Raw genomic sequence first — 19,726 nt, 5'->3', positions numbered from 1 at the left:
TGCTGACATTAAGCCCCCGCTAAGGATGCTGAGTGAAAGCTCTGGCAGAGATATTCTCTGGCTCAACAGCGAGAAATTCCACTTAGGATAAAGGAATTAGTTTAAAGGCACAGTGAGTTTCCCCTCTATTCTCATCCTCCTTTGTTTAACAGTACATGTCTTTCTTTTTCCTCGAGTCCTTCATTTGTAAAACGCCAATTTCATAAGTAGCTTCAGGTGGTTGCCAGACCAAGACCCCAGGGAATTACAAGATGGAGGAAATGTGGATTTTGCTGGTTGTCTTAAAAAAATACTGCCATAAAAGGCAAAGCCTTAGAGTGCAGGCAAACTTGGCAACAGAGGTTCAACATAGCTGACATTTTGTGTGAAGAGAATCTGCCTTGGAGATGAAGTGTCTGTCAACAGGACTGCCTGCGAGATGGAGCCCAGTTTGCTGAGTGTGCACCCAGTAGGCCCAGAAATATGAGGAACATGCAGGATGTTGCTGAGTGTCTGTCTTTGCATACTCTCCCCTCTTGCGTCGCCCCCGAGAAAACCTATTGATGTGATTCATGTTGTAACACATGGTTACAACCAGGGTCTTGTGCATCACGGCTCCTGCTTCTGTTGCTTTTTTGAAAAAGATTTCTCAAGCACCACCTACATGACATCCTCCCGACCCAGCAGTTCTTCCCGCAGACATTCTGAGAGCAGGCTTGGCATAATCTGGGGTGGGTGGGAGGGGCCCAAAGGGATAAAAATGTGCTTTTTCAGTGTTAACAACTATGTAGCTGTGTCTGAATCTGGCAATCCCAGAGTGCGCCCAGGCTTCCGGTTTCTGCAAATTACGGGTGTGAGATGTGGATTTAGAGGCACAAATCTCGGTTTGTGTTTCTGTTGTGCCTCTCAAGCACACTCATGACACTCTTCCCTCTATCTCCATTATCTTTTCTTCTACTGAAAATATAAGTAAATAATAAAGGAGATGTTACCTTAAGATGCCCTTTCAAGGGTTTTGATTCACACTCATATTACAAAAAAATAACACTGAGGGCCTTGTCAGCCCTTGTGCATCAATCAAACAGGGTTACTATATATATACAGTATATGTATATATATACACATAATACAAGGGTTTTCAAATGGAACCTTGGAAATTCTGGCCTCAGAGCTCATGGGACAGAACAGTGGGTTATACTTATTTTAATTTGAGCGTAGAGGGATAGTAGAAGGATTTGAAAATGTATGTGCGTTATTGTTTAAAGACAGGAAGGAAGCTGTTGGTGAAATGGTATTTCTGTAAAAGGATATTTTAGCCACCGTTTTAAAGCATGAACGTACCTGTGAAAGCCTCAGTGAGTAGTAGCAGATTGCGCCCCCTGTTGAAGCACTCTGGCCTTACTTCTGGCTTTGTTTTAGTCTCGCATTGCCGGAACTTCCTTTACAGCGCTGCAAAGGAGGGTCTGGCTAGTCCACACAGCATTCTGGGATGGGAGAAAAACGCCCTCTGGTTTATTGGCATTTCTTTTAACCAATCACAATCGTCTTGGGAAGGTGCTAAGCAGCCGGCAGAGTCACGGTGCTTTTGTTAAATAGCTTCTGGAAAGAACTAGTTTTGGTGGAACATGTGTACGTTCAGAAGTAGTTTTAGTCGTCAGAAGTAGTTTTCAAGCTCAGATTGGACAGATAGTCTAGCTAGCTGTCTGGATTTACCCTGCAGAGATCTGATGACCAGGTAACCATAGTCCTCAGATTGGACTGATAGTCTAGCTAGCTGTCTGGATTTACCCTGCAGAGACCTGAGGACCAGGTAACCATAGTCCTCAGATTGGACAGATAGTCTAGCTAGCTGTCTGGATTTACCCTGCAGAGACCTGAGAACCAGGTAACCATAGTCCTCAGAAATCCAACGGAGTTTAAAATTCCAACACAAATAAAGCAGAAGTAGACAGACATCTGGCTGAAAAGAGGGACACCGGAGCAATCGTGGAAGTGGAACGTTGTAGTCTATGGTCCTCCTAACATTAACACATGGTTGGGCAATAGTTAGGACAAAAGTCCTGCTGGTCATCATGGGCACCAGCTCAATGCCTCTTGATGGATTGGGCGATTAGACAAATATATCGGCTATCAGTGATTGGCTAAGTGCATGGCTACATTTACTTTCCACTTTTCCCGTAGATTGAGATTGCTTTCCATATGTGAGCTAAACATCACAAGCATAAGTACTTTTTATAATTCTTGTGAAATCAAACCTGAACTTGCTCATAGTCGTCTATATTTACCTCAGGGCTCAAAATAGTGAAGAATTGCTTTGCTAAAGCCATTAAAAACTGACAAGATGTCTCCCCTTTCTGTGGTGTGATGGATCCTGCTATAAAAAATGTATGACTCCCTCCAGAGATGTCGAACAGCTCAACGTGACCCTGACAGGAGAACCATCCCCGCTCTAAGATCCCTACCTTTTTAATTGAATCTTGTGTCTACTGTCTTGTTAAAGCACTTAGTGACGAACCTGTTTGTGCAAAATAAGAAAAAGAAACCCCGGATGAATAAATTAGATTTGATGTGATTCGACGCCTCTGTCTCTCCCTGTGCCGGCTCTGTCTAATAGCTGATAATGTAATTAGTTTTCCATCAGAGGGAGGGCCTAATGATTAACTGTGGTGGAATGTGTTATATGCTAGTGAGATCAAAACCTCCCTCTCAAACACTCGGGTCTGTCGGATCAATAATTTTGCCTTCTTGTGTTCTTCTCATTTATAATACTAAAGCATTTTCAATCATAAGGCTTAAGGAATGATTCCAGGCACTGTTCCAGCATTTCTCAGTAAAGAAACGAAGTGGACCATATTGTGAAACCAAGTGGACAAACTTTTAGTTTCCATCCCGTCTATAATTTGGAATGGTGTGCATTTCCACTGAAACTTAATAAGCTGCAGTCCAAATGTTGTGGCATTTGACAAGGTTGTCCACATTTATTGGAGACATTGTCCATTATGGTAAACCCGAGCTTCTTTCCTGTTTCCCCTTCCTGAAGAACTCTCCCGATGGTCCGACGTAAACCTCAGCACTGTACTGTCAGTACCTTCACACAGCCAAATTAACTCGCCTGTCTTGCCATGGAGTCTAACCTGTGTGTGTGTGTGTGTGTGTGTGTGTGTGTGTGTGTGTGTGTGTGTGTGTGTGTGTGTGTGTGTGTGTGTGTGTGTGTGTGTGTGTGTGTGTGTGTGTGTGTGTGTGTGTTTCCCTGCAGGCTTTGAGCTGCTGTATCAGCCGGAAGTGGTGAGGCTCTACCTATCTCTGCTGACTGAGAGCCAGAACTACAACACCCTGGAGGCGGCTGCCGGGGCTCTGCAGAACCTCAGCGCTGGACAGTGGACCGTGAGTCCAGGGTTGGGGGGGTAGACAGCATAGACAGTGTGTCCCGTCTGACTTTTAGATAGCTCTACTCATACATTGCATTCTAGCAACGTCTTTGCTAGGCCTGTGAAATTAATCAAAAAAATGTTTAATTGTGATTACGATTTTTTTACTTAAACAAAAACAGAGTAATCAAGGAAAACAGTTATTTTTCAAAATTAATTAAATTCTTCTTTTGTCTTGTGTTGTGTGTAAAAAAAAAGTACGGGAAAAGTACTAAGAGAAATTTGTGAACAGTTGTCTGTGTTTTCACTGTTGAGCTGTTTCACGTTTTTAAATTAAATAATGATAATATCGTGTTAACAACCGTGATATTAGTATTGGCCAAAATAATTGTGATTATGATTTTTTCCCATAATCCAGCAGCCCTAGTCTGTGCTCATCGTTTCAGTAGCAGGTATCTTGATTTGTGATTGGACCAAAAATGCAGAGTCTGCTGGGCTTTAGCGGAGCAGAGGAGGTTACAGCTGCAAGATGTCTACAGACTATTTAGCCACTGTGTAAACTAAAATAAATCCAAAGACCGAGATGCGATCGAACCAGGCAGCGGGAAGTTAAAACACTTTCTTCTCATTGATGCTACCTTTCCTGGTCAGGACCCCCCATGTGACCGGGATAACATGACTAGATATGGGTCAGATAACTCATGTAAACCCAAACTTTCCTCTCTGTTAAGATGTCTGAGTCTGATGATGGATGAAGTGAGAAGCTCTCGAGCCAGAATCAGACATTTATTCCAATTAGAGCGGCGGTGGAGCTGCTGTCTGGCTTGCAGGCAGCAGTGAGTTATCAACAGGCAAGGCTCGCCGTCAGACGCCAGTTTACGAGCACCTCAGGCAACAGCCGTCACTTACGCAGTCGGGCTGCATTTAGGCCACGGCAGAGCCTCTCTCAGCAGCCAGGTGTCAGACTCTAAACACATCCTTAAGTCCTCTGAATTCATCGGCAGCCGGAAATCTGTTTTTTTTCACACTCCTGAGTCTCACATTTAGTGGTAATAATTCAACAGTAGTTATTTTCAGCTCAGGTGAGCATTTTGAGGAGAAATCTTTCTGTTCTTTGGTGTATTTTTTCTCCCTGTTGGAGCTGATCAGAAGGGCCTCTAACCCATCACACTGTCCCATCTGGACTAAGCCTATCCCTGCTCCCTGGGAGGAGAGCAGAGCTTCTTCTTTAAATCCTTCTCAGTCTTTGCTACTGTTTAGTTGTGTGCTGATTGGATCGACGTGTTGCTGAAGGCTTACTACTGCCACCCGGTGGCTCAGCTGTGCCCCTCCACTGCTTAATTACATCTCTTGGGGTGCCAATGCTCAGAAGATAAACACTTTCATGTCAAACTTAATGTTTCATGTTACAAAAAAATGAGAAGTCAAATCCACTGATGTTTAAATTAAAACAAATGATCTCATATGTCCATTCAGAGACCCACTGTGTAACGTTGAGAATACGTTTAGCTCAAGGAAGCAGCGCTGAGCTGTGTTGTAGTGACTGAATGACTGAGCACGTGGCTGTGTGTGTGTGTGTGTGTGTGTGTGTGTGTGTGTGCATGCAAAAAAAAAAAAGATGGTCATTCTGGGCAGCTCCCAGGTGGGAATCTGCAGGTCTGTATGAATGTCAAACAGGAAGTTGCTGACGGTGTATGCTCACTCTAGAGGTTGAAAGTAGAAATGATAAAAAGCAGTCACACCATGCCCTCTGTCTGCCCTCCAGTGGTCCAACTACATCCGAGCCACGGTACGCAAGGAGAAAGGTCTTCCCATCCTGGTGGAGCTGCTGCGCTCGGACTCGGACAAGGTGGTCCGAGCTGTGTCCATCGCCCTGCGCAACCTGTCCATCGACCGCCGCAACAAGGACCTGATCGGTACAAACCATCAATCAATCAGTCAACATTTATTCATACAGCACATCACATTTGTCAAGAATCATGAATAAAACAACATACCATGCAATAAAAAGAATAAAAACATAGAAAACTGTCAAATCAGAAAAGGTTACATAGAAACAGGAGGAGGGGGACGTTTTAAAATCACTACTATGTATTAGAGGTCCCATGGCATGAAAATGTCACTTTATGATGTTTTTAACATTAATATGAGTTCCCCCAGCCGGTCTATGGCCCCCCAGTGGCTAGAAATGACCATGTCATGGGACCTTTAACAGGCATTCTAAATAAATAACCATAAACAATACCACACACACACACTGATTTAAGATTTCATCAAGCCTGACAACTCCGTTTCATTTTGACACTAACATGCTGCAGGGGGATCGTCTTTGACCAAACATTGCTTCTTTAAGGATAGGTTCATTTTTTTCACTCCCACTTAGAGAAAAATTGCCTTTTTAACTGATCATATAACACACGTCAGTCAAACATCTTGGATAACCTTTGTAACCTTTGCAACAATCAGCAACTGTGGGTTGAAGGATATAAATAATAATAAACTGCTCTATTATAATAATAATAATAACAGAGTTGGATTTGAAAATGTTCTTGCTCTACACGCGGTTCTTCCTGCTGTCTCTCTACCTAGACTAGGTTAACTAACTAAATGAGAGTCTGTGCAATGTGTTTTTTTTCTTATTGAATTAGATGACATTTGAAATGTAACATTATAACCAACACTAGCACCTGGTTAGCCTTAAACAAATACTTTGCCTTACAGGAAGTTATGCCATGCGGGACTTGGTGAGCAACCTGCCCAGCGGTCAACAGCGGCCAGCTAAAAACCTGGAGGAGGACACCGTGGTGGCCATCCTCAACACCATCCACGAGATCGTCACAGACAGCTCTGAAAACGCCCGCTCCCTCGCCCAGGCTCAGGCCATTGAGAAGCTGGTCGCCATCAACAGGACCAGGTCAGACACATATTAATGACGCTTTACAAAACAAACCAGCACACGTCTTATTTGGATTTGTTGGTGGCTGTGTATCTATTGAGTTTAATGGATGTATGTATCAATGTATGTCTGTATGTATCAATGTATGTGTGTATCTATGTGTGTAAGTATGTGTGCTCAGTATGTACCTATGTGTAAGTATGTATGTATGTATATGTACAATATGTCTCTGTCTGTGTGCTTGTGTGTGTATGTATGTACAGTGTGTATGTATGTATGTGTGTGTATGCATGCATATATGTACGGTATGTGTTATATATGTACAGTGTGTATGTACGTGTATGTACAGTATGGATGTATGTGTGTACGCATGTATGTGTGTGTATCTATGTACAGTATGTATGTGTGTATGCACATATGTGTGTGTATATACGGTATGTACAGCATGTAATGATGTATGTATGTGTCTGTGTATGTATCTATATATGTGTGTGTGTGTGTATATATGTATGTGTGTATGTGTGTAAGTATGTACGTATGTATTTGTTTCTGTATTGTTTGTTCATTTTACATTATTGTTTTATGTATGCACCTTCAACCATGAAGAATTCCGAGTAAGTGCTGCTTAGCTGCCAATAAATCCCTTTCTTATTCTAATTACGCTACTTTAAACACATAGGCATCCCTGACTGGCACGTGCACAACACTCAACAACCGCACGTTTGCCTTTTTTCTTACAAACTAAGCTGAATAAAGAATGCTTAGTTTTTTGTTTTGTTTTTTATCCTTAGTCTGTAGGTCAAACGCTTTGTATCGCAAACGTTGTAACACTAACTATACAGTACATTCGTATTCATGTAAAGCATGCCAGGAGAGTGGTTATACCATGAAGACATTATACATGTAATAATTACAGCATGACCTTGAACACAATTTGCATTATGAGCCCTTAAATTAGTATTCATGAAGGATAATGTAATGTGTCTCTAATGGCCCGAGCTTGGCTACCACAATACTATACTCTAACAAGCCTGAGCCCACACACACCCCTACTCACCACACATTAATCAACAGGCTTTCAGAAGTGGGGGCATTGTTAGAGCCGGGTGCCTCGGAAGGCCTGAGCCCTACACAACAACCTGGTAATGAAAACTCACAGTTAATAAGACAGATTGTTTTAAGAGGTGTCTTTTTCACCACAGAGTGAACCATTTCAAACTGAAGTGCGTCTGCACCCTACTTTTTAATTTAAGATCAAGAGCACTTTTCAAAGGCTCATCCTTGTGTGTGCTGAAGTATTGATCATACGGCGAGTCATTTTAACTAGCATGAATATGGATAGTTCACTCCCAGACCAAATAGCTGCGTTTCCTCTCACCCACATGAGATTCGCTCTCTTTGAAGTGAGGCCCCCCACCCACATGTAATTAATACTGGTGGCTCAGAGGTAGCTAATGAAAGGAAATGTGCACTCATGTGGCTATGAATTAAAAACTACACCCTGGAGCCACTTGGGACTCAGCGTCTTTGGATGAAGACAGTGAATTACGTGCTAGCTTACCCAGCCGCCCCTCTTTTGGTGGTTAGGTGAGGTATCTGACTTCAATTGCTGTATTATTTCTTCATTTATTCCCTCCTTCCTGTGGCCGCCCTTCAGCCAATCAGCTCGCGAAACCAAGGCGGCATCCCACGTGCTGCAGACCGTCTGGAGTTATAAGGAGCTGAGGAACGCTTTGACTAAGGACGGCTGGAACAAAAGCCACTTCCAGGTACAGAACTGTCATCATGTGGAATATTAACTTGTTAAAGAACAACATTTAAAGACACAGAAATGTTGAGAAGAAACACTTTGCCAATAATGAAGTGTCCCATTTGTATGACACAAAGTATTAGTACAGTAGCACAATTGACCACTCCTCATTGTGTCAAATAACTAGACTTACATCTCCAGCAACTAAAATCTTTTAATTAATCATGTGTATGAAGTACGAAGCATTGTATTTAAGAAATGTCATCTTTATAACTTGTCTTCTTCTTTTCTCAGCCCACAGTGACAGCCACGCCTAAAGCAACCAAGAACGGGAAGCCAGGCTACGACGACACCACCCTACCCCTGATGGAGAAGAACCAGGGTCAGTGTGTGTGTGTGTGTGTGTGTGTGTGTGTGTGTGTGTGTGTGTGTGTGTGTGTGTGTGTTGCCTGTTTAGAGGACCCAGTGGGTGGGATAGGTGAGATATGATCTGAGACTCTGGCTTCACAGACAATACTTGTTAATAGGATCAACTCATTGGTAGATTCATGGAATGTAAATGTAATATCACCAGATATAATCTTTAAGAAGGACCAGTCAGTCATTTCTTTGTCAAATTAGTCCCAACATGAAGTATCCCACCTCTATAGTCCTCAAAGCAGGTTTAAACTAAATACTAAAAGGAATTTAAGCATGTGATTCTGTCCACTTCTTCCTTCCCCTTCATGGCTGTGTCGAGGCACTGTGCTTGCCACATCACTGCTCTCATCCTCTGTGTGGTGAAGCTGTGGCGTGTTATCTGTTATTATTATTATTAACTATTTTCATTGTGGGTTTTAAATTGACGTAATAGGGCCGACGATAATGAATCCATCCATCCTTATCTAAGTGTGTTTAGCTGTATTGACATCAAAAACCTGGGATAGAGGTTTTCTATAACAGCAGCAGTATATGTGGGGGAGGGTGGGGGTCTTGTGCACTTTCTTTGGCCCAACAACAAACATCTCTTTGACAGAGGAGTCAATAGCATAGCAGCAGTTTAAATGTCCTGATTCTTGGCCTCGTGCCCCCTTTTTTTCCCCTTTGCATCCATACATGCACACGAAACGCGGCGGTCATGCCTGCCAACTCTCAGTTTGCATTATTCAGTCACTGGCCGAGAACCATTACGCAACGGTTTTGGCTCAATGACTCAATCTGTGTGTGCGCGCCGCTTTTGTACAAATGGCATATGAATGCTTTTTCAGGACCCAGGAAATGTGGCAGTGGTGATATGATACCTATGGATGAGCTGGGTCCAGGTAAGAGCCAGACTGCATGATCGTCCGTAGCCAAAGAAGAGCTAGCTGTCCTCTAATCTCTCTCACAGTGTCCAACAGTCTGTTTGATTCCACATCTCTTGCACTAGTTCTCTAACCGTTGCCAAGATGTTATTTTTAATCTGAAAAAATGCAAACGCGCAGAACACTGTGATCTCTCGCTGACGACCGCAGACGTGACGCTCTTTGATGCTGTATGCACGACCCCTCTCTTGACAAGATGTTTGTACAAAGCTGGGCCTTCATGAGCAGCTCAACACTAAAAGATGTGGGCGGTTCTCCACTTAAATTAAAACATCTCTTAATATCTCATAGGGCAGAGCTCCTATTGCTGTGCTTCTATCAAAGTAAATTATCCTGCTGTTGCTCAAACTAAATCAAAACACTCTGATAGTCTTTCTTTTCTCACATCTTAAAGGGTCATTTGGGGTTTGCTTGGTAAATACTGGCCCAGAGCTGGAATATGTGAGAGTGCATTTTTAAGGTCTGGTCATGGCGCAGTGGATGCGACACATGCCTTTGGTGTGGGAGATCTGGGTTTGATACCCACTGTGACACATCAACCAATGTGTCCCTGAACAACACATTTAGGCGTGTGACCTCTGATATACAGTATAGTGAAATTGTTAGTCGCTTTGGATAAAAGCGTCAGCAAAATGACATGTAAAGTAGTGACGGACAGGGTCAAATGCCGCTTGCAGATTCTTCACCTAGTTTGTTTAAAACTTGGAAAGTAACGGGAGTGCCAGAAAGTTTTGATAAGTTAAAAGTACAAGCTAAGAATGGGCTGTTTAGTCTACTCTTAGAAACTCTTGGAAGTGAAGAGAAACCTTTCAGTGAGTCACTCCACACAGGTTAAAACAACGGATACGTTATTCTTTACTCATTTAAAAAAGGGAAAAAAAAAATCTAAAAGTTAAAATATATGTGAAAAAGCACTGTAATATACATCAACACGAGTCCAACATATTATTAGCAATTATATTATTATTTGATTATCAAATGTACACAACATTGATGACAGGTTTGCTGGCCTGTAATAATGATGATAATAATAATAATAATATGTTTATTTGATATAGCACCTTTTACAGACAAATTGACAAAGTGTTTCCCTTGATAAAAATCAAAGGTATACAGTTTAGCTTAACGATTCACTGCGTGACATGTAGGTTTAACATTTAAACATGACGTATGAATATATGAATATGTCAATAATTATTAATTCAATACCTGTGGTATGTGTAAAGTCTTAAGGTTGCCCTGTACGGTATACAGTTGTACAGTTAACTTTGCAACTCAATTTGATACAATATGTAGTAGGGGGTCGCCGCTCCATCTCTATTTCAGTTAAGGGGTCCTTGGCTTAACCCCTACAAACTATCTGTCAACGTTTTTTAATTTCTTTTTATCAAGGACGGAGAGGAATTAACTGACCGTTGTTCTCTAACCTCATTAGATGGTTACTCCACCATTGACCAGAAGGACAAGGACTGCAAATATAAGACAGTGGACAGCTCAGTGGACCAGACAGAACGGGAGCCATTAAAGGTACAGGCAGATCTCTGCTGGACTCCAGGGGGACAGAGGATGAAATAATGATGTCTCATTGAAACGTGTCCCTCTCTTTTCCTCTCTCTCTCTCTCTCTCTCTCTCTCTCTCTCTCTCTCGTCATGTTTTCTCTGGTGGTCCTCATTAGAGGCTCTTAATCCTATTGATTCTTTAAAGAGGCTGGAAGTTGTCCCTCTCTGTTAACGTTGCCTGCCGCAGCTCAGCCCCGCGGACAGCCTCAGATCAGAGAGCCACCAGTTAATTGAGTGTACGCTTTTGGCGTCTGTAAAGTAATTAATCTGAGACTGATTAGAAGAGCCGCCAACAAGCGCTCCTCGTGGAGGCGACCCTTTGCCTTGGCAATGAACAGACTGCCGCATTATCAAGTGGTCGTCTGTAGATTATACAGCCGTTTTTCACACTGCAGTCAAAGTTTGTTTCTTGTTGAGCTGATTGGCCATCCGTCCAGCCTCAAAGAGGAGTCACAGGATAATGGCCTCGGAGGATCTCCCAGGACTCTCAAGCCCTTTTTGTAGTTTTAATTTTGATCTACTTTAGTGCTTGATGAAAAAGATTTCCCCTGGGGGATTGTAAAATAATTGCAACAAAGAGTCCTTTAAGGCCAGTTTAGCGTAAGACTCTTCTCCATGCAGGGTCCAACTACTTCTTCCAAATCTTTCTGAGAAAAGTCTGGGTGGAAACTTCGTTCGGAGAGCAGTTCATAGACCACCTCATAATCTGGGGAGTTTGGTGTGTGTGGTTTAAAAAAAAATCTGAATTGCACATTAGATGCCGTTGGTAAGTAGTTGTTAAAGTATTCTTAGAAATTGGGTCTGGTTTATGATAGTTTATTAAAATAGGAAGAGAAAAAAGCATAATAATATATGATTAATAAAATAAATGCATTTCACATTGTTTTAACCTTAACGTTCTATTCTGGGCGTGATATCATGAATTCCACTATGAACCACATACACTGCCATTCATTTTACGGATAAACCTCTGAAGGTAAACAATAACACAGATTTAGATTTGTATTGTATAATGTTGACTGAGATTTTCAGGAATACATATTCATGGAAATTAGCCAAAAACTCATGAAAAAGTACAGGTTTAAATGCGAAGGAACCCTGAAAGGTGCTACCACAGGGATTTGTTGTAAAGGGGAACTTAAAACCAGGACAGTATTGTACAGTACAGTATTGCAGCTAATGGCTGTGTCAGTACTCAACAGAGAATTTAAGCTTCAAAAATCAGTTTTGGTTGACACCTACTGTACATCTCATTTAGTTAAACTGCTAAACCAGTAAGAGCTGAAGTAAGAGAGCTGAAGAGAGCTGACAGAAACTTGAAGCAGCTCAGAAGCCGCAGACAGGAGTAATCGCAGCAAACACTCGTGTTTGTCTTCAGAGTGTACGGGCCTTCTAGCATAACTCCAAAGCTATGTTCTGAGTCTGCCTTCTGTACTTCCCAGAGGTGTTCTGCCCGCTTTGAATGCAACTTGGCTGTTGAAACCGCGCTCTCCCTTTTGATTTGCATGTTTTGAAATCACTCCGACTTCTTTCCAAGCTATCCTGAAGGCAGCGAACTAACACTGGCTTCTCTGATCCTGGATGCACGTGTATGTGAGTGTGTGAGAGTGTATTTGTGAAATGTATTGACCTTTTTTTGTTTTGTTTTTAACCCGTCCTCCTGTGGCCACAGAATGACACAAATAGGAAACACTATATCAGGAGTAACAGGCCTGCAGTCAGTCTGGTGGACGCTTGTGATGTTAAGCCCCAGCCTGTTGACTCCTGGGTCTAAATGCATGCATGGTAGGTCTGAAGAGAATTTAAATCACACCAGAAATAACTAACCTTCACCTTGTATTGGGTTTGGATTGTAGCATCCTTTTCATTCCTCCTTTGTTCATCCTGTTTCTGCCTGTGTTCCTTTCACCCTCACTCTGTATCACGTAGTCCTGCTGTCACCCTGCACCCAGAGCAGTCGGCTTCTTCTTTCCTTGGACAATTACAGGATTCTCTTGCAGTTCAATTGGAAAAAATTTTAAGGTTTAAAAATGTTAGATTTTATGTAGGATACATTGTGTTCTAATTATCATATTTTCCAGACTGTAAGTTGCTCCAAAGTATCAGAACTGTCAACATCAGTCAAAAAATGCAGTTGCACTGGAATATAAGTTGCATTTAATTAGAAATGTTTTTCACAAAATCCAAGGCCAAGAACAGACCTTTAGCACACAGAACAACAGGCTGAACACAGTAGGTGTATGTTATGTTAACGTTTACACATTAACAGTTATTCAACTATACTTTAGAACACAGAACAACTACCAGGGCGTGGAGACGTAACTATACCGATGATCGGCCCCTCCCGACACCCACCTGTGGACTCGTTCCTCCAGCTCTGGTTCCTTCAGTCATCTTGCTTTCAGCCTGCAGTTAGCTTCCTTTGTTTTCTTCATTTCAGTAAGAGTAACCTGTTCATAAGTTTCTGTCTTACTCCAAACTGTATTTCTGCTGCTCGATAACAGTCTTTGGCTGCATATTTTACTACCTGCAGTTTGGGATCTGCAGAAATAGATATTCTTTTTGGGGGCATTTAGTTTGTGTTCAGTCTGTCTCAGTTGTCCTTGGGAGCAGCATAGAGTTGTCACAAACCTAGAGCGCCCTCTCGCGGCTGTAGACGGTAATGTTTTCAGTATGAATTATGAATGTGACACACGCCTTTGGTGTGAGAGACCCAGGTTTGATTCCCCCTACAATACATCAACGAAACATCAGCCAATGTGTCACTGAGCAAGACTCTTAACCCCTAGTTGCTCCAGAAGCGTGCAACCTCCAACGTATATAGCAATTGTAACTTGCTTTGAATAAAGGCATCAGCTAAATGACATGCAATGTAATAATAATAAAATCATGAAACCAGATTAAAGCAACGATGTGTTAGACGAGTCACAAGCTAAGAAATCTAAATCATCAGAAAAGGTTTCATCGCCACAATAAGTACACTTATGTTGAATTTGCCTTAAGGAAATTAGTAACCTGAGCATGTTTTATTTAAAGTGCAAGAGTGACTGATTCTCAAACTGATCTACTATTTAATGTCTCACTAAATGACTTTTGCAAAGCTGCCATCTGATGTGGGTGATGTTCAGTAGTCGTCATCCCTCTCTCAGCAGCGTTCCTCTCCTGTGCCAGACGCCTCTCGTCACTGTCTTCCTCACCCTCATCTCCTTATCTCAGTCCTCTTTGTCAGTACCCATCACCTCCATTCATTGCATTATCATAGCAAATGCATCACAGCACCTCTTTAGAGATACAGTGGTATGATTTGTTGTATTCATTGTAATTGTATTACAATATGAACATAATCTTAAGAATGAACTATCAGGTAAGTCATTTTCACTTCGTTGGGCACATGCAGGATTTCATCCAGCACATTAAGCATCTGTTTCGCTGTGTCTTGCCTCCATTTGCCATCTGGACTGACATGTTTGAAGGCGTTTGTCGACCGTGATGTAATTTGTCAAGTACTGTGATAATGCCAACTGATTGTCTTGCTGTCGGTCATGAATGCACAAATGGAGAGTTTCACACTAAATTCACATCCATTATTGACAGAAAGGGGCTCCTGCGCTAAATAAAATACAATTTAATATGAAATGTCTAAGGAAAATGCGTGTGAATAGTTTTTTTCATTATTATTGTCAACAAATCCCATGAAAAGACCAAAACCAACAACAAATTGATCCTACTGATAAGTATTGTCCGTGATGCCAAAGCCGGACATATCTTATTGTTCTGTTCCATAGAGGTCGACTTACAGGCACGAGGAATGTGTGTTAATCCACAGCTGGAAATAGAACCCAACAAATACACTGTTTATGTTTGAGTTTAAGATATTATGGAGGATGGGGATGCAAAGAGGTGGGCTTTTACACAGACATACACACACACACACACACACACACAAATCATTAAAGCAAATACCAAGTTTAGCTACCTCAGGCCCGCAGGAAGAACGCCGGGCGTTGAAGCAACTTAAACAAATTGGCCAAACAGTGGAATTACAACTGCTGGCCCATCATGTCATGCCCTCTGAAAAAAAAAAAGAAGATACAATATGCTTTCCTATAGGCCTACATGGTGAAAGAAAGCTCTATTGGCCCCATAGTGTAGAGGCCGTGTTGATCATCTTGGTAATTTTGATGGCTTCATGCGTCACTCTGTAACTCCTCTGTAAGAGGAATAAAGACTGTATCCAGTTCTTAGTACACATAATGGCCTACCTCAGCCCCCTGCTGGTGGAGGTGCTGCAGCACCCTCAGTAGCTGTTCTGGTGGTGAAGTTGTCTTTAAAGCAGCAGCACTAATTTTTTGGCCACCTAGGCGCAGCGCAACAAGCTTTGAAACAAACACATGACATCACATTTAGAATCGTCCACGGCTTTAGAAAGTTGATCATATTAGCAAACAGTTGCCTATTTGCACCTCCAGCAGACCCAGAGAAACATTAGAAACTTCATTTGAAGTCCTGGTTCTTCAGTTTCTGGCTACTTGGCCAATGTGAATCCAAGATTCAGTCTCATATTAGTCCCAGTTTGATATCCACTAACTCCTTGGGGGGATTACGTTATATATGTTATGTTAGACTTAACTAAGACTGAGGCAAGACGGTAAGTTGCAGGCAGGAAAAACCACAACAATGTTGTTGTTGATGCTAAAATGGAGGGGACTGCACACTACAGGTCACTACAAGCCACCCCTAGCACATTAAACAGTCATTTTTTCCCTCATTGTTAATATGAAATATTGATTATTTCAACTTTGCAGATTTATTATTCAATGGGCCTGGGGCGGCCTCTAGCTCACCCAGTAAGAGTATTTGCCCCATATAGGCTGAGTCCTGCAGGGGCCCGGGTTCGACATCCAACCTGCGGCCCTTTGCTGCGTGTCGTCCCCCATCTCTCTCCCCCTTTCATGTCCATCCACTGTCACTAATAAAGGGAAAAGCCCCAAAAATAATCTTTAAAAAAGAAACCGGAATGAATGGGCCTGGAGCTGAGTGCCCCAGTCAGGCTAGGGAAGTCTTGAGAGAGAGAATAACTTATTGTTGGTTTTGGTCTTATAATGAAATTTTACTTTGAATGCGTTTTTTTGACACTTTCTGGTGGTTTTTTTTACGCTTTCAATGTTTTTTTCCGTTTCCAGTTCCTAAAACGTGAGTTAATTTTCCTGACGATATTTACAAATCTTTACTTACATTTTCAATGAGGGACTTTTACTGTAATAGAGTATTTCTACAGTGTGGTAATAGTACTTTTACTTAAGTAAAGGATTTGCGTACTTATTCCACCACTGTTTTTTTTTACAGTGCATCATTTTGGACTGAAACTCTTTGTTCATTGTAATTTCAAACAGTATGGGTGTTTTTTCTAACATTTGTCTCTCTTGTCCACACGCTCCAGGCTTAAAGTAACGACGTCCCAGCTAGAGGACGATCCCTCATGTCACCACTGCCATTTCACATGGAGCTCATCTTTGGAGTTGGACTTTGTACAAAAAAAGAGGATTTAAAAATAAATAAAAAATAATGATCACGACAGCAACTACCCAGCAGCAGCCAACGTTGTCACGCTTTTCAGAAGAGAAAAAATGAAAAAAGAAAAAAAAGTGACTACTCCTGCTACTTTCTCATATCTACATTCCCACTGGACGTCATGTGAATTTTACAGTGTTGACTCTGGTTGAACCGGTTACCAGAAGCGGACAGAGGCCGGTGCTGGTGAAGGATGGACGTGTGGAGGGCGATCAGATGCGAGGAGGAGGAAGGTGAAAGAAAAAGGAACGTGTTGGAAGGAAACCTGTGGGAAAAGAAGAAGTTCATGCCTGAACTTTGTGGGTTTTAGAGAATTTGGTTGTCAAGCTTTGGTATTTGGATGTAAACAGGTATGGACTGGTGTGTTAAAGGGTCACGGAACGTTAGTTTTCAGATTGGTGGGATGGAAACGAGAAAGGAAAAAGAAAAAATAGAGAAAACAAGACAAGGAGGAGCTGTAGCATAGTGGATAAACATGGACACTCAGCAGTCTGCTCTCATAGACTCATATTTGGTTCACTGTGTTTCTTTAGAGAAAAAATGCACTGAGATGCTTTGAAATCAAAAGTGGTAAACAGGTAATTGATACTGAAGTGAGGAGTCTGCAAGTTGTGGTCGGGAGAAGGGAAAGTGACATAGTGTGTCCATCAGGCGGAGTACCAGTTCATGTTCACACTGCATCGCAGAAGAAAGCTGAAATGGAAACAACTTTCTGTTTCATCGAGGTCAACATGTTGACCCTCACTCAGAGCTGTGGTTACCAGGGTAACCACTCAGGTTGTGTGGCGACGCGGTTTCACGAGTTTCCTGGCTGGTTGCTCTTGTCAGTGATGTGTATTAAAGAGGATTTAAGGCATTTTGTTTATAAATGAGGTGTTTTTTTGAAAAGAGAGGAACAAGATTGTTTTCTTGTTGAAAGGATAGATCTAAGTCAGCGGGGGGGGGGGGGGTTATATAAATGTATATTGGGGTCAAAAAGAAAAAAAAAAGGTAAAATGAAGGAGTAAAAAAAATATTACCGACTTCTTAGTTGTATATTAATATCACATTGTTTGGAAAGCACATGTCATTTGATAAAGGATCACCGTGTTTGGAAACAAGAACTAACCACATCACTTTAATGTTGTCGAGTTACGCGGCGATCACCTATTTATATTTTGTATTTGTCACAAAAAAAAGTTACAGAAACAAAGTTTACCTGCAGTGTTCTTTGTAAAGGTGACGAACTGCATGGTGTCTGACGGCCCTGACGCTCCGGAGGGGTCAAAGGTCAGAGATAGACAAGAGACTGCAGTGTTAGTAAGAGTTCCTTCATTTCTTTCTTCTGGATGCATTCAGAACCAAGTCACCGCCAGACCCTGAACCCTCCTTCTCCGGGTGCGTTTTAAAGAGAAATATTCACTCGTGAGCATGAAGAGAAACTGTACAGATGTTTATATTCTATTCTTTCCAAGTGCCAGTTTTTGTGGTGTCATTTGGATATTAACGAATTCATTCATGTGCAAGATGAGAGTACAGGAGGGACGAATGGATGTGGATGTACAAGGCAAAAATAATCAAATTGCACACTGTACAAAACTAAAACATCATGTTTGGTCATATAGTATATATTTTTACAACGCTTTAGGGAGGGGGGGAGTTGAGATAAAGAAAAGCTGGTGGAGATACAGAATCGTATAAGTACTTTCTCTTGCTTGGTGAGACTGCACACTCAACCCAGTGAGAAGGTGTTCGGTCTCCTTCTCCAGCCCCAGTCGGTCCGGGGACAGAACGAGAATCAGTCCACGTCGGTGTCACTCATGCGTCATCAAGGCGAACGGCATGTGCCTGCATTGAAGTCAGATTTTTCTTTGTGGCGTATGTGACTTTATAAAGCTTGCATATTTTACACAGTGTTTACAAAGATGTATGTTGTGGTAAAAATCAATAAACTACACAAAAAAAACTTACTGTTTAAATTTTAATTTTCAGAAGTAAAAAAAAAAAAAAAAAGAACAACACCCAGAATCCCTTTTGTGTGTCCTCAGAAGTGTGTGCTTTCATTGGACAATACTGAACCCTGACCCATACGACTGTCTATTCCTGACTGCACACGGCAGTACCACAACCAAAGGATCTGGAGGTGTATTTACATGCATTCAAAAGGGGAGGGGGGGGGGGGGGGGGGGGGGGGGGGGTTGTGGATGTACAGCGTGTTGTACATTTACAAAAGAAAGAGCCAAGCAAACTGTGCTGTAAAAGACATGGAGGACACGGACATGCATCGAATCAAACAAACCTACCTGTGTAGATATAACTGATTCAAGACCGTCAAAATAAAGTACCTGTACTACTCAGTAGCAGATGTGTTTGTACCTATCATGTGCCTTAACCTTTTCCATGGTAGATAGAGATAAGTGTGTTTTATAAAACTTTATTCCTTCCTCTCAACTGGCATCTCTTCATTCTGTCTGTCCACCTCCTTCTCTTTTTCCTCCACTCAACTCACTCATTCATTTATCCTGCACTCCCTCCCTAATTTACCCCCCACCCCCACCCCTCACCCACCCAACCCTGAGTAGTATAGACTGTTGGTGGGTTTCTGCCTTGTATTCCATTGTATTATAACCTTTTAAAAAGATAGTCATTCAAATAAGGGTTTGGATTTCCTAGAGGAGTACAGTTGTTGATGCTTTCGTAGCGAGCAGAAGCGATTCCACAGTGACAGAATGTATCGTGTTCATTTTACTAATACCCAGAGGCAAATATTACGCTTGTTAAACATAACAGAAAAATACTGGTTTGTAGAGTATAAATTTGGTGTGTTTTCAATAAATCATGCCTGGAAAGAAGGTGTTGCTCGGCTCTGTGTCTTATTTCATTTTATCCAGAAATGGAAATGGTCAGTTTAACGCAAATTTATTTATGATGCTTACTGTGAACATTTGACATTGTACAGAGGTAATGGTCCTTATGAGACGTGCTGACTGGGGGGCGCCCGGGCAGCGGGCGCCCCCCAGTCAGCACGTCTCATAAGGACAGCTCCGACCTGCAGCCCTTTGCTGCATGTCATCCCCCCCCCCCCCCCCCCCCCCCCTCTTCCCTTTCATGTCTTCTGCTCTGCTATCAATATGAAGGCTGAAATGCCCCAAAACAAATGCAACACAAAAGAATCTTTAAAAAAGTAATGGTGAGGACACAGTTAATGGAAAAAAGAGGTTTCTTCTTGAAATTCCATTTTTCAACGATGTGAGCTCCACAAATGGAATTACGTTCAACT

General features: G+C 42.0%; 1 protein-coding gene across 22 annotated transcripts in view; it reads left to right on the top strand.

Moving 5' to 3' along the window:
• The window catches only part of arvcfb (ARVCF delta catenin family member b), a 207,133-nt gene extending 190,616 nt beyond the window's left edge, over window positions 1-16,517 (top strand). For 18 of the 22 annotated variants that reach the window (XM_034871055.1, XM_034871053.1, XM_034871057.1 and 15 more), the window contains 9 exons: window positions 3,236-3,363; window positions 5,113-5,263; window positions 6,069-6,261; window positions 7,901-8,012; window positions 8,288-8,375; window positions 9,241-9,294; window positions 10,772-10,863; window positions 12,569-12,681; window positions 16,337-16,517. In XM_034871055.1, the coding sequence (XP_034726946.1) occupies window positions 3,236-3,363; window positions 5,113-5,263; window positions 6,069-6,261; window positions 7,901-8,012; window positions 8,288-8,375; window positions 9,241-9,294; window positions 10,772-10,863; window positions 12,569-12,670 (920 nt within the window). In that variant the 3' untranslated portion in view covers window positions 12,671-12,681; window positions 16,337-16,517. The remainder of the gene's footprint in view (window positions 1-3,235; window positions 3,364-5,112; window positions 5,264-6,068; window positions 6,262-7,900; window positions 8,013-8,287; window positions 8,376-9,240; window positions 9,295-10,771; window positions 10,864-12,568; window positions 12,682-16,336) is intronic. The other 4 variants (XM_034871060.1, XM_034871059.1, XM_034871061.1 and 1 more) reach the window with 3 other exon arrangements.
• Window positions 16,518-19,726: the final 3,209 nt, after the last annotated feature.

This window comes from Etheostoma cragini, chromosome 5, assembly GCF_013103735.1.
Source record: "Etheostoma cragini isolate CJK2018 chromosome 5, CSU_Ecrag_1.0, whole genome shotgun sequence".
NCBI classification, from domain to species: Eukaryota; Metazoa; Chordata; class Actinopteri; order Perciformes; family Percidae; genus Etheostoma; species Etheostoma cragini.
Note: the sequence above shows the minus strand (reverse complement) of the source record. Positions and strands in the feature narration are given on the sequence as shown.